General features: G+C 49.5%; 2 protein-coding genes across 5 annotated transcripts; one reads left to right on the top strand and one right to left on the bottom strand.

The window, feature by feature from the left end:
• The first annotated feature begins 906 nt into the window (after positions 1-906).
• On the top strand, positions 907-10385 carry mrpl24 (mitochondrial ribosomal protein L24). The gene is made up of 6 exons (XM_072250274.1): positions 907-1057; positions 7483-7656; positions 8744-8839; positions 9523-9626; positions 9725-9855; positions 10194-10385. The coding sequence occupies exons 2-6, from the start codon at positions 7486-7488 to the stop codon at positions 10328-10330; spliced, it is 639 nt and encodes a 212-aa protein (XP_072106375.1). The 5' UTR covers positions 907-1057; positions 7483-7485; the 3' UTR covers positions 10331-10385.
• mettl25b (methyltransferase like 25B) lies at positions 2531-24419 on the bottom strand. Of its 4 annotated transcripts, none has more exons than XM_072250270.1 (9): positions 24346-24419; positions 23133-23279; positions 19609-19724; positions 18486-18714; positions 16978-17040; positions 15390-15533; positions 14470-14957; positions 14011-14195; positions 2531-3634 (listed from the first exon to the last, which is right to left on the bottom strand). In XM_072250270.1, the coding sequence occupies exons 2-9, from the start codon at positions 23241-23243 to the stop codon at positions 3630-3632; spliced, it is 1341 nt and encodes a 446-aa protein (XP_072106371.1). In that variant the 5' UTR covers positions 23244-23279; positions 24346-24419; the 3' UTR covers positions 2531-3629. The 4 variants fall into 4 exon arrangements, with proteins under 4 accessions (XP_072106371.1, XP_072106370.1, XP_072106369.1 ...); XM_072250269.1 differs by lacking the exon at positions 2531-3634 and adding an exon at positions 3754-7277; XM_072250268.1 differs by lacking the exon at positions 2531-3634 and adding an exon at positions 10799-11455.

Below are 24419 nucleotides of genomic sequence, written 5' to 3'. Positions count from 1 at the left end.
TTGATTAAAGATGTACTCTGACATAACACCAGAGTTCTTTATCCACAGCAGCCTAAGGCTGAGGAATACGTGGGTGAGAGGCAGGCTTCAGAGGTAGGAAGGGGGGCTCTTGGGGAGTAAGGGTGTATCGTGTTTGAGGGACAGGGAGGGAGGCAGTGACATTATGTTGGGACAGAGAACAAGCTGGTGTCGGTGGAGTAGAGGGAATGGAGAAGTTTCGGACAAAGGGCTGGTGGAGCTTTGGGGTTGAAGATAAAGAGAAAAGGTTTCAAAGGTAAATTTAATGTCAGAGAAATCCTGAAATTCTTTTACTTCGCAACCGTCCATTGAAGGACAGGTAGAACACTGGGTTTTGGACCATCATAATAACAGTGACAAGAGGAAATCTGCAGATGCTTTAATTTCAAGCAACACACATAAAAATTGCTGGTGAACGCAGATGCTTTAATTTCAAGCAACACACATAAAAATTGCTGGTGAACGCAGCATCTATAGGAAGAGGTACAGTCGACGTTTTGGGCCCAAAGTAACTGTGTACATTGACATATATACTATGTACTTTGTCATAGTAACTGTGACATGGTGGGGAGCCCACCGTAGTACCTAAGTGAGCCGCCTTCCTTCATTAGCAGCGTTAAGATCCAATGGGATTAAACAACACGTACTACAATATCTAAAATAATTGTGTTTAGGATATTGATGGCTCTGTTCCCACGCTGCTCAATGTACGCCCTAATATGGCGCCTCATCTCCATAAGATGGTGGACAACTACTACGCATGTGTACCCTCTGCTACACGCACGGAAGCCTGGGAAATGAAGTCAAAAATAGCCAACTCCCAGCAGACAACAGGCGATACACCCATAGTGCGTCATGGGAGTTGTAGTCTTTTGTTACTACAAGCTTCCGGTGGTGACCTCGAACTTCAGCCATGCGTAGAAGGCGGTAGCTCCAGTGGGCACCATGTGAGTTGTAGTCCGTCGGAGTCCTCAATCGGCGGCAAGGCTCGACACAGAGGAGCGCTGAAAGTGAGAGGATTCCCGTCCCGTTGGCGGAGGTGAGAGCATGGGGATGTTTGGCACGTAGGGATAGAGGGGGGACCGAGGTCGGATGAGCTGCCACACGGGCCGAACCGTCTCCTCGTACACAGAGCGGTTTCAGCTCCACCGGTGCTGCCTACGTTGTGAAGTCCGGGCCTCGGAGAGGCGGAACGGTGTTTCTTTGCTTCCCCGCCTCTTCCCTGGGATAGGACGGAGGTACGGAGCTGCCTCGCTCTGCTCCGCACGCATGGGATAGCATGAAGGGACAGAGAGGCCTCACCTGTTTTCCATGCGTGGGATAGTATGGAGGGACGGAATGGCCTCACCTTGCTCCCCACGCGTGGGAAAGCATTGAACGACAGAGTAGTACCTCCTGCTTTCCTTGTGTAAGATAGTTCGGAGGGACAGAGTGGCCTCCTGTCCCCACACTAACAGTTGTACAGCATGAAAACAGACTGATCCATGTCATCCAAGATGCCCCATCAAAACTAATCCCATTTGTCTATATCCTTCTAAACCTTTCCTATCCATGCACCTTCCTCACACTTCCTCTGGTAGCTTGTTCCATGTACCGACCATCCTCTGTTTGAAAAGGTTGCCCCTCAAACTCCCTATAAATCTCTCTCCTCTCATTTTAAACCTACATCCTCCAGTTTTAGACTCCACTACCCTGGGGAAAAGACCTTACTATGATTTTATAAACCTCTATAAGGTCACCCCTCAGTTGCATCCTTGCCGAGAAAAACAGCCCCAACTTGTCCGGTATCTCATTATAACTCAATCCCTCCAGTCCCAATAACATCCAAGTGAATCTTTTCCCACTTTCTGTAACTTAAGTCACATTCTTCTTGGAGCAAGGTAACCAGACCTGCACACAATACTCAGAATGCAGACTCTCTAATGCCTTGTAGAACTGTTACTTGTACTCAGTGGCCCATCTGATGGAGGCCAGCGTGCCAAACTCTTTTGCCATTACCCTGTCTACCCGTGTCACCACTTACAGGGTATGATGTACCTGTATTTCATGCCTCTCTGTTCTTCCTAGGACCCTGCCATTCACTGTGTAAATCCTGCTCTGGTTTAACTTCCCAAAAGGCATTACTTTACACTTGGGTCTGAGTTAAATTTTAAGTGCCATTCCTTTACCAACTTTCCAGGTTGATCCTGTTGTAATAGTAGATAAAACAAAAAGTGCTGGAGGGACTTGGCAGGTCAGCAGCATCTCTGGTGGAGAATAAGCAGCTGGTGTTTTGGGCCGAGACCCTTCAGCAGGACTGCAGAATCTTACACAGTCTTCTTCACTGTCCACTACGTCACCAATGTTGGTATCATTTGCAAACTGACATACACTCTCACCCAGAGTGCTAAGGGCTGGGATGGGACGGGACAGAATTTGTGCAGCATGTCATTAAGACAACTTCTACACAAAATATAAAGAGGAACCTACTCAGGAAGCAGTACTGGATCTCCTCTAGGGAAAGAAAAGGGCCAAGTAACTCCAGTGAGAGTTGTGGTGTACTTTGAGTCCAGTGACCACAATTCTATTAGTTTTTAAATGATTATGGAAAAAGATAGAACATGCCCACAAATTAATGTCCTTTATGTACATCAAAAGCCTAGCCAGGTGGTTACAGATCGAGGAAATGGAAGTCATCCAAAAAATGAAGGATAGATCTATATGGAAAACCATGGTCACCAAAGTCCGCATCGGATATGGTACCTGGACAGACTAGAGCAGGGCCAACTCTGAGGGCATTAGGCAGGATCAAGCTGGGACTGACTGGACGACTATTGGTCGACTCTACATGGTACCATGGAGGTTAGCGTAATGCTTTACAGCCCATTGGAGTTCAATTCCCACTACTGTCTGAATTGAGTTGACTTTATTTATTACATTCTTTACATGCATGTGGAGTAAAAATCTTTATGTTAAACGTTTCCGTCTGAATGTGCAATGTGCAAATTATAGTAATTTGTAATAAATAGTATGTACAGTAAGATGTACAACAGAGCAGTCAATATAGTTTAAAAATAATTGTGTCAGTGTGAATTAATCAGTGTGATGGCCTGATGGTAGAAGCTGTCCCGGAGCCTGTTGGTCCTGGCTTTTATGCTACGGTACCGTTTCCTGCCTACGTTGCAACTGGTAGCAACTGGAACAGTTTGTGGTTGGGGTGACTCAGGTCCCCAATGATCCTTCAAGCCCTTTTTACACACCTGTCTTCGTAAGTATCCTGAATAGTGGGAAGTTCACATCTACAGATGTGCTGGGCTGTCCGCACCACTCTCTGCAGAGTCCTGTGATTGAGGGAGGTACAGTTCCCATACCAGGCAGTGATATAGCCAATCAGGGTACTCTCAACAGTGCCTCTTAGAAACTCCTCAGGATCCGGGGACTCCTGCCGAACTTCTTCAACTGTCTGAGGTGAAAAAAGGCGCTGTTGTGCTTTGTTCAGCACACAGCCGGTATGCATAGACCAAGTGAGGTCCTCGGTATAAAGAATTAGTACGTTTTCCTCATGACCATGTGGGTTTCCTCCAAGTGCTGCTTTTCCCTCCCACGTGTAACTCTCAGGTCCACCAGTGGTGTTAGTCTAGGGGAAGACAGCCAAACTTGAGAAATCTTGTGATGCTGCGTGATGTGTTCCCCATTACACGAAATAACAAACAGTACACAATATGCAATTAAACAATTGACCTTTATAAGTCTTCATTTGACTCTCGGGTTGGTAAAGAAAACAAAAAGGGCCCATTTTAATGAAACAGTCTAATGCGCATGTTGGAGCTCACTGCTCTCCCGTCTGTTCATTCTCCATCGATTCCCCCCCCCCCCCGGCATCGTTGACACCCAACCCCATTCCAGGTTCACTCTGTCCTACAGTCAAGCCTCTCTCCGTTCTGGCATCTTCTCTCTCCATCTTCTCCCGAACAAAAGCCCGCGAATTCCTCGCTCTTAGGCACACAAGAAAGAAAACCACTCCCCCCATTGGATGCCGCACATTCCAAAGCCCCCGTTATCTCGAGTCATAACCCAAACACACTGCTGCTACAGAGAAACCATTACATTAGCAGTGAAACTTTTCTCAGGGCGTTACACGTGTTTCAAAGACATATGGGTTGGGTCAGTGAGTGGTGGGCATGTTATATTGGCACCAGAAGCATGGTGATACTTGCGGGCTGCCCCCAGCACACTCTTGGACTGTGGTCATTTAGCAACTGTATGTTTTGATGTTTCGATATACAGTATTGAGCAAAACTCTTTGGTGCATGTACATTGTATTTGTCAATGTGGAGCGGAGAGAGAATTTGTAAATCTGATGGGAGCAAAGGATATTGAGAATGGTGAGTGTGGAGTGCTGTACGAGGGGTGTGAAACAGGTGGCAGAGAAAGAGTGTCAGGAGTGGAAACGGGGTGCAGACACACCTAGCCCTGAATCACCAGACAATGTCATTTGATTCCAAACAATTGGTTTATTGCTCATTATTGAATGTCTCTTGTGGTTCCCTCTCCCTGCTAGAGACCCACATCAGAATCAGGTTTATCATCACTCACATTTGTCATGATTTTTTTTTGTGTGGCAGTAGAACAGTGAAGAACAAAATTAGTACAGTACTGTGCAAAAGTCTTGGGCACCCGAGCTATTAGACATGTGCCTGAGACATTTGCACAGTTCTGTACATGTGACAATTAAAACTAATCTTTATCTTTGTGTGGGAACCTTTTAGGAAGGATCATAACAAGAATCCGGGGAAGCATGTTTCTGTTAGGGTGAAAGGTAGATATTGTAATTTCAGGGAACCCTGAGTGATGACAGATCTTGGGGTTCTGGTCAAGGAAAAGGAAGTATACATCGTTTAGGCAGCTGGATACAAATGAATCCCTCTGAGTATAAAAAGTTTAAGAGGGAAATGAGGAAGGCAAAAAACTATGAGGTGGAATTGGCAGACAGGGTTACAGACGTTAATCCCAAGAGGTTCTCAGTTATATTAACAGTAAAAAGGTGATCTGGGAGAAACCATCAGGGCTGCTTGCACACGGAGCCGCAGGAGGTGGTGAGATTTTTATTATCTATCTCCCCTTGGTGCCAGACAAAAATAGGAGCTTTTGCAACATAGGCAGTTTGAAGAAGGGGGTATTTGCAAGCCTTGAAATAATAAACGTGGGCTGATCCCCAGGGCCTGACTCAGTGGCCAAACAATTTGCTATGTCTTTAGCTACTAGCGAAGTTCCAGAATGTGTTAAATGTTCTATTGTTCGGGAAGGACAACAAGGCCAGGCCAGGGAACTACAGGCTGGTGAATCTGACTTCAGTTGTGGAGGGACATTACTGGAGGGCTGCCATCACTTGGATAGTCAGCATCGCTTTGTGAGCTACTGGTCACGCCTGATGAATCTTATGGAGTTTTTTCAAAGAAATAACTAAAGGGGCAAATGAAAGTAGGCAGGGAATAGTCTATATGGACTTAGTAAGGCCTTTGACAAGGTCCCACATGGCAGGCTGTTCTGGAAGGTTAGGCCGCAGGGGATTCAGGGGGAGCTAGCAAGATGGTTTCAGAATTGGTTTGATGATAGGAAGCAGAGGGTGAGGGTTGAAGGACAAGAGGCTTGTGACTAGTGGTGTACCCCAGGGGTCACTGTTGGAACGTCTATTATTCATTATTTATGTAAAGGTACATGACACAATTAGTGAGTTTGCCGATGGTACAAAAGTAAGGGGTCTTGTTGATAGTGAAAGAGGTTACAATAAACTACAACGAGATCTTAATCAGATTGGCTGAGGAGTGGCAAATGGATTTCAACTTGGATAAGTGTGAGGTGGTGCATTCTGGACAACCAAACCAGAGCAGGACTTGCACAGTGAACGGTAGAGCTTGGAAGTGTTGTGGACCAGACGGGCCTGGAGTCCAAGTGCACAGTTTGATGAAAATAGCCATGTAAGACGACAGGTTGGTGAAGAAGGCATTTAACCTGCTGGCCTTCATCGGTTGTGGCACTGGGTTTAGAATAGGGATATTATGTTATGCTATAGTTATACAAGTCATTAATGAGACTGCGCTTGGGAGTATTGTGTACAACTTTGGTCATCCTGTTAAAGGGAGAACACTGTCAATCGGAGAGGGTGCAGAAGAGATTCTCGAGGATGCTGCCTGGACCAGAGGGCTTGAGTTATGGGGAGAGGTTGGCCACACTGGATTTTTATTCCCTGAGTGCAGGAGAATGAGGGTGACCGCAAAGAAGTTTGTAAAGTTAGGAGGTGTATTGATAAGGTGGACGGTGACGGTCTTTTCCCCAGAGTTGTAGGTGATCATGGTGACCAGGATACCATAATTATTCTTTGGAAGTTGTTCCACAGAAATGGTTTGCTATTGCCAAAGGTGTTTATCTGTAGCAGATAACATGCATTACAACATAGTACAGGCCCATCGGCCCACGAGGTTGTGCTGACCTTCTGAACTACCCTGAGATCAATTTAACCCTTCCCTCCCACATAGCCCTTCATTTTTCTAACATCTATATGCCCATTTAAGAGGTTTTTTAAATGTCCCTAATATATCTGTCTCTACCATCACCTCTGGCGGGGTGTTCCACACACCCACCACTCATGGTGGAAAAAAAACCTACTTGTGACATTCTCCCCACCCCGCCCCTGTACAATCACATTAAAATTATGCCTTTTGCACTGGCCATTTCCACCCAGGGGAAAAGTCTCTGGCTATCCATCGATCTATGCCTCTTAATATCTCGTACACATCTATCAAATCATCTCATCCTCCTTCACTCCAAACAGAAAAGCCCACACAATCTATAAGATGTGCTGTCTAATCCATGAGTGACAGGGTGGAGACAAAGGAGGTGTAAGGTAGCCTGCCGGTCACCCTTGGGGGAGGTGCAGCATCTGCTTAGCCCCCCAGTCAGGGTCCTGTGAAGCCATGGGAGCAGGTGCTGGATGGCGGTATGAGCACCTGGTGTACATCACAAGCCCTGGTTATGTGACCACTTATGCCAAGCAGATAATTTCTGAAGAGGATTTATTGATAATAGCTGGAGTCAGCATATTATGAAGATACTGCCCAGAAGAAGGCAATGGAAAACCACTTCTGTAGAAAAAATTGCCAAGGACAAGCATGATCATAGACCATGATACCCACATCATACAACATGGCAGATAATGACGATGATCAGACAGCATCCTAGTAAATCTCCTCTGCATCCTCTCTAAAGTCTCCACGTCCTTCCTGTAACGAGATGACCAGAACTGAACACTGTAAATCAATCTGCTTAGGAAACACAGTGGGTCGAGCAACATCTGTGGGGTTAGACAGAGGGATTGTCTATGTTTTGGGTTGAAACGCTGTGTAACCTCTGCTTCCTCCTGGGTTGTGGGTGAATTGGTAGGTTGCGAATTTATTGACCTGGTCCCACGTGTCTCCCCACCCACAGGCGATGCGTCTTGCAGCCTTGCTAGCCGCTGCGGCCAAGGTACCGAGGGGCTACCGGTATGGTACCAACCGCCCCTGGACGACGGCAGCACAAAGGATGAACCCTCCTGGCAGACAGCGCAGGAAGGTGTTTGTGGAGCCCATCCAGGAGTGGACTGTATTCCGGGGAGACACGGTGAGTTTGGAGAGAGTGCAGAAGATGGCTGTGGAGGCCAAGTCTTTGGATATATCTAAAGCTGAGGTTGCTAGGTTCTTGATTAGTAAGGGAGTCAAAGGTTACAGGGAGAAGGTAGGAAAATGGGGTTGAGAGGAGTATTAAATCAGCCATGATAGAGTTGATGGACAAATGGCCTAATTCTGCTTCTTATGGTCTTACTAACATCAAAGGTGTGGCTTATAGAGCTATTGTGAGTGACGGGGCCTGAGAGTTGGGAACATTGTGGAACTCGGCAAAGGGCAGAGAAGTTGAACGAGGGTGGGGCTTAGCTGGAGACGTGCGAGTTGTGGTGACAAACTGCACGATGAATTCAGCTGGATGCCACCTGCGATGGACTGTTTAGATTCCAAGGAAAATGTTGCATGTGCTTGTCTGAGAGGGAGTAGCGCATAAGTCACCGGACAGATTCTGGGAGGGTGACTTTGCTGTAGTATGAGGGAATGGATCGACTGTGTCTGTGTTAATGTAGAACAGTACAGACCTTCAGCCCAAAATGTTGTACCAACCTTTTTCCCTACTGTAAGTTCTAACCCTTCCTTCTCACATGGCCCTCCAATTTCCTATCATACATATACCTATTTAAGAGTCTCTTAAATGTCCCTAATGTATCTGTCTCTACCACCATCCCTGTACTTTCCTTCAATCACATTAAATGCTGGCCCCTCATATTAGCCCAGGGAAAATGTCTCTGGCTAGTCACTCGATCTACACCTCTGTCAAATCACTTCTCATCCTCCTTCACTCCCAAGAGAAAAGACCTTGCTTGCTCAGTATCTTATGTCATTCTACTTTTGGCAAAAAACTGTGCTGACAGACAGGTTGTGTTCCCCCTGGCTGGTGAGCATGACACCAGAGGCCACGGTCGTGGAATGAGGTGGTGGTGGTTTGGGTCTGGTTTGGCTGTGAGCATGGAGGGAGGTTTGGGATGTTGGGTGGAGATGGTCTCAATCCAGAGTGTTGCTGTTAAAGGTGCACAGCTGTGATGGGACAGATGCCAGGTGGGTCCCAGTAGATCCTGACCTTTTCCTTTCCATTCTTTGGACAGGTGGAAATCCTCAAAGGGAAAGATGCTGGCAAGCAGGGAAAGGTGAGCCAGGTCATCCGAGCTCGCAACTGGGTGATTCTGGAGGGGCTGAACACGGTAAGTTTGAGAGGCGTTGCTCACTCTGGGCTTCGGGACAGAGGTCACTTGGAGGTGGGGCAGGGAGAGGCGGTCACTTGGGGTTTGGTGGGGGGGGTGGAGGTCACTCAACTGGTGGGGCAGGGAGAGGCGGTGGTCAGGAGAGGGAGATGACAGGTAGGCTGGGAGTACTGATGATGTGGGACAAACTTGGGTTAAATAAACTCTTCTCTGGCTTCCAGCCGGGTACAGTTATCGATTGTAACTGACGTTTCAATGACAAATTCCACCATCTTCACAGCTGTACCTGGATGGAAGTCCAAAAAGAGTTTATTTGTCATATTTGCCGGGAAAGCAACCCAAGTTTAGTGCTTTCCCTGGAGCGGAGGAGGCTGCGGGGAGACCTGACAGATTCATAAGACTTTGAGAAGTGTGGACAGACAGTATCTTTTTTTGTATACTGAGTGGTGGATACCTGGATGTGCTACTGGAGGTGGTGATGTAGGAGTAGAAGGGGTGGGTGGAGGGTAGGCGGAGAATGAGGAGGTTTCAGGGGTAAGCACGAGGACGAGGGTGAGACGTAGGGGACAGGGTGACAGAATACGGGCGAGGGTTTAGCAGGGTGTGACACTGAGATGGAAGGCTATGGGTAGATGTGACCCATTGCATTAAGCTTTCACTCTTTCCCCTGTCTTGCCCCACAGCACTACCGTTACATTGGACGGACGGGCGAGTACAGGGGGACATATATCGCCAGCGAGGCACCGCTGCTGGTGACTGATGTGGCTCTTGTCGACCCCAGTGACCGGTAGGTTTCCCCTCAACGCCACACCCCCAGTGCTGTGACTGTCTCTCGGAGAGCACCGGTCCCTCGGCCTAACGATTCCACCACCCTTCCTCCCACAGGAAACCAACTGCCATTGAATGGAAGTTCACAGAGGAGGGGGAGAAGGTTCGAGTCTCCACACGGTCCGGACGCATCATTCCCAAACCCGTATTCCAGAGGAAGGATGGGATCGTGCCCGAGCAGTGGAAGGGTGAGTCCGTCTCTCGCCACCCTTACAGAATAAACCACCCAGACCAGGGAACCTTCTTGATTCCTCGTGGGGAGGGGACAGGAAGCAGACATGGAGGGGGTCACAGAGACTGGGAGGGACGTAAAGGCTGCAAAGCATCACAGAGATGGGAAGGGGTGTAGGGGCCCGAGGAAGGGATTCCATCTACCTCTCATTTGGATAAGTATGTAATTAGGAAGGATTGAGAGGGATATGGGCCAAATATGGCCAGATGGGGCTGGCTCAGGTGGCCAGAAGGAAAGTATTGTCAGCGTGTCATGTGGGATCCCTGACACTGGCTTCTCTGTTGCTGTGTTTAGATGGGCCGAAGGACACCAGCGTTGAGGATGCATTGTCCACCTCCTACACTCCTGCCCTGAAAACCTTCGAGGAAGACATCATGGAGAAGATGGGCGTCGTTGAGACTGCCCGGCACCGCAAGTCCTTCTGGTACTGATCACTGGCTTGAATGGAAGTTGCAGACTTTTATTAAATTAAACCATTCCTTTCCATTGAGTGAGTGCGGGAGTATTTGTGCCAACCTTGTTGTCTGGTGATCTTCAGCAAGGATATCAGCTGAGGGACACAGGAGAGCCTGGGTGGGGAGACGGAGGGCCATGGTCTCTATGGGCACGTCCCGTGGCTGAAGATGGAAGGTGGGAACATCCCAAGATCACTGCAATGAAGGGAGAGAGTGAGCCCTCACTGTCACCACTTCCCCCACAGCTGACAGACTTCACAGTGGGTCACCGTTGACATATATGGCAGGAGGGAGGTGACCACTTGCTGATGGAGACGGTCTGCCCTGCCTCAACTCGGCCAGAGCAAGACCGCACGCTGCACTGTGTTCCTGCACCTGAGGAGGCACAAGGAATCTTCCTCCTGTGGTGGGACATGCCCCTGTCACTGACCCCCCCCCCCACCCCCGTGCTGGGGCACTCCCCTCATCAGTGACCCCCTCATATGGTGGGACCCCGTCCCGTCCATGATCTTTTCCTGTGGTGGAACTCTTCCCCTCACCACCAATGTCCCGAATCTGACCAAAAGTCATTTAGGCATGTTGTTTTGTGTAGGATCATCTCCTGCTGCGACGCTGGAGGGCCACGCTGACTCGAGGTGTGTCTGCAGCTGACGGTGCTATTGCAGGATGTGCGGGCTTTGGTAGAGCATGAGTGAGGTTTAAGCTGTGATAGGTGCCTCGTAGTAGGCACAGTCACACTGCACTGTCCTGTCTACATTCTGAGCTGGGGTTCACAAAGCACATCGGCTGGGAGTTGGAGGTGGCTCTGCTGGCTGCCCTCTCCTCTGCCTTGTCATCCTGTGGGCAGGCAGCATTGAATGTCAGAAGTGTGTGGAACCTCTCTTGGTGCAGGCAGACCCTTCTGTCGGGCAGAGAGTGTGACTGAGCTGACCGACGTCAGCATCCAATGTCGTTTGTGTACGGAAGTTCACTTGGGGCAGCTAGCCCCATCTGCCGGGCAGAGAAGCTGACTGAGCTGACCACTGAGCTTGGCAGCCAGCAGCACGAAGTTGCGGGGGGAGAACCTCGGCTCAAACAAGGGCAGTAGCTGGCAATGAAAGCCTGCAGAGAGAATGGATGTTTAACTGATCAAAGGATCTTTAACAGAGCAGTCCCCTGTCTCCCCATTGTACTGTTCCCTCCTCCTCGTTCCCTGACCTGCCAACCTTCTCCCGCCCTTACCCAATCACCTCCCTCTGGGTCCCCTCCTCCTTCCCTTTCTCCCATGGTCCACTCCCCTCTCCTGTCAGATTCCTTCTTCCTCAGTCCTTTACTTTTTCCACCTATTCCCTCCTAGCTTCTCACTTCATCTTCCCTTCCGCCACCCATCCACATTCTTCCTCACCTGTCACCTGCTGGCTTGAACTACTTCCCCTTCCCCCACCTTCTTATTCTGGATTCTACCCCCTTCCCGATGAAGGATCTTGGCCTGAAACGCCGAGATCCTTTCCATAGAAGCTGCCTGGCCTGCTGAGTTCCTCCAGCATTTTGTGTGTGTTGCCAGCATCTGCTGAATCTCGTATTTATGATTTCCTACCCCATTGTTTTATCAATTCCCCAATTACCCCTCCCCCCCACCAATTGACTGCTTCTCTCCTGCTCTTTCACTCTCCAATCTTTTCCTAAACCAGTTTAATTCAGACAAGTGTGAGGTGTTGCACTTCTGGCGATCAATTGTACAGGACAGTACGCAGTTAATGCCAGCATCCCGGACAGATGTTGATGTTCAGAGGTCCAAGTCTACAACGCTCTGAAAGTGGCTACATTGGTTGATAGGGTGGTTAATAAAACATATGGTATGTATGCCTTTATTAGTTGAGACATTGAGTTCAAACGTTAGAAAGTTATGTTGCAGCTTTATTGAGCTCTGGCCAGGCGGCATCTGGACTATTGCATTCAGTTCTGGTCGCCTCATTATAAAGAGAATGTTGAAGCTTCGGAGACAGATGGAAAGAGGTTTACTGGGATGCTGCCTGGATTACAAGGCGTGTGCTATTGAGGTGGACAAACCTGTTTTTGTCAAAAGTAGAACAGTACAATTCAGTGTAGGCCTTTCAGCCCACAGTGCTGTGCTGACCTATATATACCTACTCCACGATGAATCTAAACCTTCCCTCCTAAACACACATAGTCATAGTCATACTTTATTGATCCTGGGGGAAACTGGTTTTCGTTACAGTTGCACCATAAATAATAAATAGTAATAGAACCATAAATAGTTAAGTAGTAATATGTAAATTATGCCAGTAAATTATGAAATAAGTCCAGGACCAGCCTATTGGCTCAAGGTGTCTGACCCTCCAAGGGAGGAGTTGTAAAGTTTGATGGCCACAGGCAGGAATGACTTCCTATGACGCTCTGTGCTGCATCTCGGTGGAATGAGTCTCTGGCTGAATGCACTCCTGTGCCCACGTAGTGGATGGGTGACATTGACCAAGATGGCATGCAATATGACAGCCTGTTACCCTCCATTTCTGTTACTTCCTTGTGCGAACATAAATCTCAAAAAGTCCCTATTGTATCTGCCTCTACCACCACCCTTGGCAGCACGATCCACACACCCAACGCTCACTGTGTAAAGATAATCTACCTCTGACATCCCCCACCCCCCCAGTAACCTTTCATCTTATCGTCTTAAAATGGTGTCCGCTGGTACTGCACATTGCCACTCTGTGGGGGGAAAAGTCTCTGGCTGTTCTCTATGTCTCTCATAATCCATGCAGCTCTATCAAGTGGTCTCTTGTCCTCCAAAGAGAAAACCCCTAGCCTGCTCAACCTCTCTTCATAACACATGCCCTCTGATCCAGGCAACATCTTGGTAAATCTCCTCAGCAACCGTTCCAATGCTTCCTCATCCTTCCTATAATGAGACCAGAACTGAACACAATATGAGAGTACAGAGCTGTAACATCACCTCATGGCTCTTCAACACAGTCCCCTGACTAACGAAAGCCAACAATCCATATACCTTCTTAACCACCCTACCAACTTGCATTTCAACTTTGAGGGATCTATGCATTTGGGCCCCAAGAGCGCCCTGTTTCTCCACATTGCCAAGAATCCTGCCATTAACCCTGGAATGATGGAGCAGGCTTTTTGGACTGAGTGGCCGAATTCTGCTCCTAAGTCTTATAGTACTCTGCCTTCAAGATCGACCTTCCAAAGTGAATCACTTCACACTTTTCCAGGTTGCACTCCATCTGCCACTTCTCAGTCCAATTCTGAGCTGGGGTGTCTCTGGAGTGTCAGAGGTTGAGGGGAGAATTGAGCAAAGTTTATAAAATTGAGAGAGAGAGAGAGTAGTCAGCAGGTACCTTTCTCCCCAGGTGCAAATGTTTAATACAGGGGGCGGAGGTTCAAGGGATTTACACAGGATTATGGTTACCTGGAACGTGCTGCCTGGGGAGGTGCTAGGAGCAGATACAACAAGCGTATATGGGGAGAACAGAGGGATATGAATGATATGCAGGCAGAAGGAATTCCTTTAATTAGGCATCATTAAGTTAATTATCTCAGCACAGTAATGCGGGCTGAAGGGCCTGTTCTCATTTAGTGTTCTATTGAACCCATTTCTCCTCTCCCCTTCCTGAGCACTGATACCCCAGCCTGGACATTACCTTGCTCCTGGAGGTAGATGACTCTGTCGAGGAGGATGAGAGTTTCGATGACGGGAGCCAGGCTCAGGGTGAGACAGAAGTAGGCCAGCACCTTGTTCCCCTGTTCCAACAGGGCCTCGACCTGGGCCACGTCCCATGACATTCCCGAGTGCAGGCCCAGCTTCCGTAGCCCTTCCCGGGCGTAACTATGGACACAGGAATAGGGTGTTACCGGGGTGAGGGGTGGGAGAGGGCTCAGTGTGAACGTCAAACCTCCACCATTTCTGACCTTCACCGGACGAGGTCTAGCGCTCTGGCCTGTTTTCCATAATTCATCATCCACCTACCCCCAGCCCAGATATATACCCCCGGAAATACCAGACTCCGGTCCTGAACAATCTAACTGGGCTGAAGGTTTTCCATTGCCTTTGGAACAGACCGTCCCTTGGTAACACCCACCCTCCGAGGTGGAGTACTCACTCTGGGAAGGGGAGGAGGTGAGCCTTGCCGCCTGCGTGTAGCGGTGGACGCCGCAGGTGAGGGTGTAGGTGCCGGATGATGACCTCGAGTGCAGCCCGGTAGCAGTGCGAGCGTAGCGCCGGACTCTGTCCCCGCAGGCGCTGTGCAAAGTCCTCCACCGCGTGGCAGGCCGTCTCCCGCAGTTTGTAGGGCAGTTGGTGGGCAGGCAGGGAGCGGACCCAGGCGCTCATGGGGTAGCCGCCCTCCTCGCTGGCCTTCATGTAGCAGCAGGAGACCAGAGCCAGTCCCCGTGCGCCGGGGCACTGGGCGAAGAGGCGCAGGGCGGCTGGTCCCAGGTCCCCACAGGCGTGGAGAGCCGCCAGCACCAGGGGTGGACTCCCCTGCCCCTGCCCCAGCTCCTCCAGCAGCTTCCCCTCCTCCTCAGAGAGTACCTGGTGCACCAGGTGCCGAGGAGGGTCCAGGCTATGCAGTGACAGCTCCCTGACGCCCTGTGGACAATGGCGGGGGGTGGGGGAGAGAGAGAGAGACTGGTGAGTGAGTGTGTGTGTGTGTGCGCGCGCGCGCTGGGTGATTGGTCTGTGCACTTAACCCAGCATTACCTTCCCACTGCCTCCTGCTATCCCTGTTCTGCCCTTTCCCCGAAATCGCCCCTTACCTCTCCCTCCACCTCTTCCTCTCTTTCCTTGCCCCCTCCACATCTCCCTTCCCCACCTTCCTCTCCCCTCTACCTCGTCAGTTTCCACCTCCCTCTCCACCCCCACCCTGCCTTTCTTGCCTCTACAGCAACACCCCACTCCCCCCCCCCCCCGCTCAACTTGTGCATCCACCACCCAGGTGCCATGAGATCAAAACAGCACCAGCAGGATCACAGCACGGAATGAGCCCGCACCACCCCCTGCCCCACCTCCCCAGGGACAGACCTCAGTCTCCCGGCGTGTCTCCTTCTCTAGGCCGAGGAGCAGCTCCCTGTCGAAGCGCCTGGCGGCCGTGACCAGCTCCTCGGATGCCTCCAGCCCAGTCAGCTGTAGGCCGTGGTGGAAGGCGAGGTATCGCGACAAGTGACCCTGTGGGAGGGGAGGATGGGAGAGCAGAGGACAGCGGCTGACTCACAGTGCGGGGGCAGCCCAGGTTCCCCTTCCCCCGCCTGGAGGAGCCAAGTTTGGAGGAGCTGCCAGCCGCTGTCACACAACTGTCCTTCCTCCTGGCATCTCCACAGAAAACGAGGCACAAAAAGGGTGGGCGAATGGGATCTGAGGGGGTGTGGCACCTCCTTGGGGTGAGTGAAATCCATCCCCTCCCCCCCGGTATGGAGGATCGTGAAAGGCTGTAGAGGGTTGTAGACTCAGCACAGGAACAACCCTCCCCACCATCGAGGTTATCAACAAGGTGGCATCCATCATTAAGGAGCCACAAAATCCGAAGCAGCCCTCTTCTCATTACTACCAGCAAGGAGGGTGTACAGCTGCCTGAAAACCCACACTCACCATTTCAGGAACAGCTTCTTTCCCTTGGCCATCAGATTTCTGAAGGGTCCATGAATGTGGCTTCATTATTACTTATTGTACTTTATTTTTAATTTTTGTAGCTCATGGTGATTTTATTGGTCAGAATCGGGTGTGGCGGGGAGGGAGCTCAGAGCAGGGGGCAGACTAACGGGTGAGGGAATCAGAATCAGGTTTAATATCACTGGCGTATGTCATGACATCTGATGTTTTGTGGTAGCATGGTAATCAAAATTATAAATTACAATTACAATAGGAAAAATATAGATGAATTAAGAAGTGAGTTAGCATACCTTGGTTCATTATGTATTCAGAAAACTGATGGCAGAGGGGAAGAAGCTGATCCTGAAACATTGTTTGTACACGGTACTGCTCCCACTGAACGACACACTTCATGTCATCTAAGTCACTGATAATAAACCTGATTCGGACTATAGTTACACTGGACTAGTTGGGCAGAGTAGCTGTTTAAATATAACAACTTGAATCGGGTTAGCCATTGGGCCTATTCAGCCTGCTCCACCGAAGATGGACTAGTTTCAGTATCTGAGAGGCTGCTGATCTCCTGGGATTTTCATACACAAGTCTCTAGAGTTTACGGAGAATGGTGTGATAAACAAAAAGCATTGCGGCAGGGAAAACACCCTGTTAATGAGAGAGTTCAGAGGAAAGTGGCCAGACTAGTTCATGTTGACAGGATGGCAACAATAGCTCAAATAACCAAGCGTTACAACCTTGGTGTGCAGAAGAGCATCTCTGAACACACAACACGTTGAAACTGGAAGTGGATGGGCCATAGTAGCAGAAGCTCATGAACATACAACCAGTTGCCACTTTATTAGGTAAAGTGGCCAGGGTACATATCCAACTACAGACTCTCCGCATCTTCTGCAGAGTTTGGTTTTCTACTAAATTCAATGACACGGCAAATATCGACATGCTACACCTCGTCCCCAAGAACACGAGCTCACAGCTGTCCTAGAAGTGACGGTGTATTCGACTGTACCTGGCCTGATCCCATATCTACCACGTGCTCACAGCCTGTAGCATTGCACAACTTCTTCACCAGCTGTTGGACAGAAGAAAGAGCCATTAGATGTTGGCTGTCAGCAGTAACCTCCAGTGTACACAAGCTGTGACCTGACTGCTTGCGGCTTACTCCCAAAACCTTCCCTGTGAGTGGGTATAGTTCTCCTCCTAGATTAGCTGACGAGTTCCATTTGCCCAGAGCGGCTGGTTTTAAGGCACCTGTTACCTGCCTTTGTTCCTTCTCCTGACATTAGGAACGGTTCTGCCTGGTGTGGTAGCTAAGCCACACGTGAAGGCCAGGAGCAGGACTTGGTTGTGAGAAGCTATTTGAGATGCACGCCATTGGGAGCATTTAACAGAAAATTGGAGCTTATCCCCACTACACTCCCCCCCCCCCCCGCCACCCGGATCCGGAATCCAGACTTGGAGTCCCTAAGGCAGTCCTACATTGGGTTTAACACTGACTGGCCACTCCTGCGATGAAGCTGGTGCCAAACTGTATTGGTCTCTGCTGTTCCTTCGGGTTCATCAGCTGCATGCAGAGGGGGGGCCTGCTGCAATGGCCGACAGCTTGCTCTGCATATCGTCCTGCCTTGGCTCGCGTAGATTGCTAGGACGCAACATTCACGGTCGACCCCAACCAATGGAGGGGTTTACTGGGGTCAGGGCTGGAGAGCTGCGGTAGGACGGAGGATTCATAGGTCAGCACGATGAGGCACCATCAGCTACCCTCCCAGTGTGGGAGGGGGCCCCGACCTCTGCAGACTGACACTGGCTGGGTTTGTCCCACCCTGCTCCCTCTCACCAGGATGCTGTCTGGCTTTGAGAGCATGAGGTTGGATGATACATTCTCCTCAGTTCCTTTCACATTCTGAAAAGTTAGAAGGTTAAGTGGTCACACTGGTGTAATTGGGCGGCATGGACTCATTGGGCTGGAAGGGCCTGCGACCACTCTCTACCTCTAAATAAAAAAAACTTTATCAATATCCGGGTTTTCTCTGGAGTGGCAGAGGCTGAAGGGAGATCTGATAGGGGAATATAAGATTATGAGAGGCATAGATAGAGCAGATAGTATCTGTTTCCCCAGGGTTGAAATGTCTAAACCAGAGGGTGTGCATTTAAGGTGGGGGGGGTGAAGGTAAGTTTATTTACACAGAGAGTGCTGGAAGGCAATGTCAAGGCTGATGATAGATTATACATCCGCCACAGCTCCTGCCCCTATTTTTCTTTCTGCACTACATTCTCCTGCCCTAATCCTACCCCCCGACACCCATCCACACACACTCACGCTTTTCTCCTTTCCCATCCGCCCCACCCTCTTGCTTCCATCCACCACGACCCCAGGCTCCCCCCCAAACATCCCATCCGCACTCTCTCCCAGAGCCCTTTTTTCATTCCTCTGCCTCCTGTCCCGCCCACCCCATTCCATCCTCTGCCCCCTCCCACCTACTCCCTCCACCCCACCCCTGCCACTGCCACTCTCACCCCAGCCAGCCTGCGGATCTCGTGCTGTTTCTTGGGCCGGACGTGCTTGCGGAAGAGGTGTCCCAGCCGTGAGCTCTGGCTTTTGTTGGCCTGGAACTCCTCAGGCTCCCTGCTGCTCCCAGGGATGGCTTCACGCGGTGGGGAGACACCCCGGGGCTGGCGTGGCAGGGCCAGGCCATGGGCGGCCGCCCTGAATGCCAGCAGGGAGAGAGGCCAAACTGACTCCTGGCTAGTGGAGAAAGGGGGGGGCAGAGAGGGTGAGGTCAATGGATATAAAGGGGGAGAAGCAGTAAGAATACATGAGGTTCCTGTTACTTCAACCTCCCCAAAGAAGTGATCAGCATGCTGAACCTCAAGCCATTGCTTTAAGATGTAATGTTTATAATGCTGTAAACCCTGAGCTCGACAACCCTGGTCCAGGTGAATCACTGCCATCTGCTGGTGTAAGTGGAGGTGGCAGAGTTCCGACGGGATTATTGGAGTTCAGAGTTCACTGCATCAGGGTAAACTCTCAGACCCTGCCTCTTGGACTGGGTAAATAGTTGGTATCTACTGACGATAACCAGCAAGCTGATCACATGGAGGTGAGAGTGACCCACGGCAACAGAATAATTAACGTAAAACCACCACAGCAAAAACAGGGCAGGCACAATAATGTAGATGGTGACGGTACCAAGGATCCGGGTTCAATTCCCCCCACTGTCTCTAAGGAGTTTGTACGTACTCCTTGCGGCCGCATGGGCTTCCTCCCACATTCCAAAGCTGTGCGGGATAATAAGTTGTGGGCATGCAATGTTGGTGCTGGAAGCGTGGAGGGCTGCCTCCTATACATCCCCTGACTGTTGGTTGATGCAAACAACACTGTATGTTTTGATGTACATATGACAATGAAGCTCGTCTTTAATCTTTTAACTAACCTTATAGTGGTCTGCAGGCTACAGAATATACCTTCAGCTCAAGAAGGTGGTGTCGAAAATCGTGAGACTTGTGGGCTGCCCAGCACAACCTTTGCTGATTTGACTTGACACAAGTCAAGCTATTCTTCGTTTGATCACAACCCCGTGTTTTTCTTTAAAACTTGAGAGTAGGGGCTACATAAATGCATTTATAAACCGTTTCTCACCCAGCAGAAGATCTGTTCTCCAGCAGCAGCGATGCCAACTGTGGGGCAGTCAAAGCGGAGAGTGTCGGCCGCCAGGAGCGGGGCACTTTCTCCCACAAGTTTTCACTGAAGAATTCCTACGAGGCAAGGTTGAAGGAAGAGGGTTGAAAAGACGACTGTATAAAAAAAGGAGAGGAATATATTAATCTGTATTTGTCAAAGTGTGCCCATCAATGTTATTAAGGGTCATAAAATCATCAAGCAAAATAGCACGGATAAAGGTCCTTTGGCCCAATTTCCTGTGGTCAGCCCAGATCCCTCAAGGCTCCGTCTCTTCACGTACCTACCCAAGAGTTTTGTAAACAACACTGTTGTACCTGCCTCAGTTACTTCCTCTGGCAACTCATTCCATATACAGTATTCACCGCCCTCAGCCACCATCACACTAATGGCCCTGCATTAGCTATGTTCTCTCAATATGCCACAATCATATTGTGTAATTGAAGAGGGATAAATGATTGAGTGATGAAGGGTCTCAGCCCAAAACTTTCACTGTTTACTCCTTCCACCCGCCCCCCCCCCAATAGAAACTGCCTGACCTGCTGAGCGTTGCTCTGGATTTCCAGCGTCTGCAGAATCTCCTGTGCAAGTGACTGAGTGGCCTTCTCCTGCATGTTGAAGGACCTTCCTGTGGGTGCCGGGACATAAAGAGTAAATGGCAGGAGCCTCAGGACTGCTGATGCAGAGGGATCTGGGATGCCAGTCCAAAACTCCCTGAAAGTGGAGTGATGATGTCTGATTTATCATCCCTCTCAACCCCAATCTCCTGCCTTCTCCTAGTAACCTTTGATACCTTTTCTAATAAAGAAAAGCTATCAGCGTCCACTTTAAATGTACCCAATAACTTGGCCTCTGCAGCAACAAATTCCAGATTCACCACCCTCTGACTAACGAAATTCCTCCTCATCTCTATTCTAAAGGGATGTCCTTCTATTCTGAGGCTGTGACCTCTGGTCCTACGCTGCCCACTGAACTGAACAGGTTGTACCTGGGCAACACAACAGCAGGGGAAAGCCACTCAACTGCTTGGCCTGTTCAACTTTCAGGAAGATCTTGGCTAATTGAAAGTGCACAGTTAATGGCAGGATCCCTCACAGTGCTGATGTACAGAGGGATCTTGGGGTCCACGAAAGTGGCCATAAAAGTCATAAAGACAAACATGCCGTATGCCTCTTTATCAGTCAGGGCACTGAGTTCAGGAGTCAGAAAGTTACGTTACTGCTTTATAAAAATTTGGCCAGGCTGCATCTGGAGTACTGCAGTCACTTCTGGTCGCCCCCATTGTAGGAAAGATGTGGAGGCTTTGGAGAGGGTTGAGGTTGCTGCCTGGATTAGAGGACGTGAGCTACAAGGACAGGTTGGAAAGGTTTGACTTACATTTTTCCTCTGTACAGTACGGTACAAACCCCTTCATCCCACGATGTCGTGCTGACCTTTTAACCTAAATTAAGATCAATCTAACCCTTCCCTCCCACATAGCCCTCCATTTTCTATCATCCACGTGCCTATCTAAGGGTCTCCTAAATATCCCTGATGTATCTGCGTCTAACACCATCCGCAGCAGTTCCACCACTTTACGCTGTCTAAAGACCTACCTCTGACATCCCCCCTGTCACCTAAGTGTTACTGCCCATCACATTATCCATTTCCGCCCAGGGGAAAAGTCTCTGGCTGTCCACTCTGTCTATGCCTCATCATCTTCTACAGCTCTATCAAGTCACCTTGCATGCTCCTTTGCTCCAAAGAGGAAAGCGCTTGCTTGCTTGAACTACTGTATCCTCATAAGACACGTTCTCTAATCGAGAATGTGCCCTATGAGGATAAATCTCCTCATAGAGTTCAAGCTCAAGGTTATTGTCATCGGACTGTGCGTACGTACAACCAAATGAAACCATGGTGCTCACACAATCAATGCTCCCTCTAAGTTTTTTTTTACAGCTCTGCAGACCTACCATTGCTCCTTTTTACACAGATTGAAAACTGCACAGCACTTCAATAAAACTTTATATATAAAGGAAATTCTTGCTGCATGCCAACAAAGGTTACGTGTGCGGGAGCATTTCAGTTAATGTGCGGCCGCTCACCCGCACCCGCACAGCTTAGATGGAACAGTGCTACACAATGCACACTGTTATGTATATCACACACGGCACATAAAACAAAATATTACCACTAGTTAGTTGTTAAAGTAGAAATCAAAATGTAGTAATGCACAGTAATGCAGGCAAACAATACAGTGAACAGCCTACTGTCCTAGTGACGAGACCTCGGTGGTGCTCACAGATACAATAGTGGTGTTTCAGGGCTGTTGCACCGGGAAAGGAGGACATGTATCGATCATTAAGGACCCCCAATCACCCTCTTCTCATTACTACCTTCAGGAGCCAGAAGACCCTCACTCAATGTTTTAGGAACAGCTTCTTCCCCTCTGTCACCAGATTTCTGAATGGACCATTAACCCATGTACACTACCTCACTTTTTTTTTCTTTTCTTTCTGCACTAATGTAATTTTTTATATATACAGTACTGTGCAAAAGTCTGTGGCACATATATATATAGCTAGGGTGCCTAAGACTTTTGCCCAGTACTGTATTTATCAACATGGAGTGGAGAGATAGTTTGTAAATCTGACGGGAGCAAAGCGTGTTGGGGATGGTGAGGGGTGGAGCGCCACAGGAGGTATGTGGGACAGGGGGCAGAGAAAGAGTGCCAGGGGTGGGGACTGGGTGGAGACACACCCGGCTCTGAGACACCAGGCAAGGTCATTTGATTCCATACAATTGGTTTAATGATCACTACAGAATGTCTCTCTGGTGCTTCCTGCTCCCTCCCCTCTCCATGTCCCCTTCCTATTTTCAGTCCACAAAATAGACCCATATCAGAACCGGGTTTATCATCACTAAAACATGTCATGAAATGTGTTTACTTTGCAGCAGCAGTACAGTGCAATACATAAAATTACTACAGTACTAGATAAAAATTCTTAGGCACCTTAGCTACTATATACAGTATATATGTGCCTAAGACTTTTACCAAGTTCTGTACATTTTCTTACTATAATTTATTGTTTTTTTTAATCACATATGGAGCATACTAGCCAGCCAGTGGTGTTGTGGCATCTACTCTGGACCTTTGAGGCGAATGGTCCTGGGTTCAAATCCAACTGGCTCCTTGCACACCTTCCATCTGTGCTGGATTGAGTGTTGAGCTAGCAACATGGCCTTGTAAACAAAACAACAAATGCTACAGAAGCAGCATGGTTGCTTCCCACTGCGCCACAAGGTGTGGAGAGGAACAAAAGTCTCACTGTACTGCTGCTGCAAAACAGCAAATTTCACGACATCTCTCTGCGATATTAAACCTGATCATGTGCAGCAGACAGATTTAGTTTAATCTACTATAGATACGGTGGCCTGAAGGGCACATTCATGGAGTTGTTAGCAGACTCATGAGGGATCTGAAAGAGCTTCTGAAGTTGACTCACTATCACATACGAGTCCAGGATGTTGATGTACATGGACAGGAGGCGCACGATGTCCGCTGCCCTCTGCTTCTGCTCCTCAAAGGACAGCTGGTGAGCGCCAAGCGATGGCATTCTGGCCTGGGATCAACACCGGGCAACAGGCTGCACCTGGAGAACGCAAGACAGAAAGAGCTGAAGTGAGATACAAACCCACAATCCTGGCCAATACTCCCTGTACAAAACCGAGGCAGCATTGCACAGGAATATGAGAGCGAGGTGCAGGGGCCGGCCATTTCATCCTTCGACCCTGTTCCACCTGTCCTTCAGTTTGCATTGAGCATTTTATTCCCCTCCACAGATGCTGCCTGACCTACCGATCACCTCCAATATTTTTGTGTGTGTTTCTCTGGATTTTCCAGCATCTGGAAAGTCTCTTGTGTTTATGTCGATCTTCTTCTTCAACTTTGCTACCAAATGATTGCCTTAATCTCCATCTAGTTTGAACAAATTTTACTGCTTGAACATCGAAGGTAGAGAATTCCAATGAATCACCACCCTCTCAGGCATTCTCATCTGAGTCCTAAGAGACCCACCTATTCTCAAACTATGTCCTGGTCTTCGACTTTTAACTGCCAGGGCAAACATCCTACCAGGCTGACATTCTTTCTAATCAAGCAATCAAAAGCAAAAACACACAAAATGCCAGAGGAAGTCATCAGGTTGGGCAGCATCTATGGAAATGAATAAACAGTCAACGTTTCAGGCAGAAGCCAGAATAAGAAGGGTCAAGGGGAAGGAGTACCAGCTGGCAGGTGACAGGTGAGAAGGGAGGGTTGGGGTGGTGAGGAGGGTGGGGCGAAGGGGGGTGAGGGGGATGGGGTGAAGGGGGGGGTGAGGGGGATAGGGAGGAAGGGGTGGGGGGATAGAGAGGAGGGAGGAGGGGTGAGGGGAATAGGGCGGAGGGGGGGAGGGAGTGGGGTGATGGGGAGGGGTGGGGTGGAGGGGAGTGAGGGGTGGGGTGGGGGGGAGGGGTGGGGTGGAGAGGGGGAGGGGAGTGAGGGGTGGAGGGGAATGAGGGAGAGGGGTGGGGTGAGGGGGAGGGGGTGAGGAGGGGGGGAATGGGGAAGGGGTGGGGGGGAGGGAGGAGGGGTTAGGGAGACGGTAAGGGCAGAGGGGAGGAGGGATGGAGGGTTGGGGAAAGTTGGGGGATCGAGCGATCCAAGTGAATATTTACCCGCGACTGCGCTGGCTCTCTGTCCAAATGGGGGTATCGGGATTTGGTTTCGGGGTACAGAGTTAGGGCCGGGA

This window comes from Mobula birostris, unplaced genomic scaffold, assembly GCF_030028105.1.
Source record: "Mobula birostris isolate sMobBir1 unplaced genomic scaffold, sMobBir1.hap1 scaffold_2665, whole genome shotgun sequence".
NCBI classification, from domain to species: domain Eukaryota; kingdom Metazoa; phylum Chordata; class Chondrichthyes; order Myliobatiformes; family Myliobatidae; genus Mobula; species Mobula birostris.
This window is presented reverse-complemented; position numbering and strand designations above follow the sequence as displayed.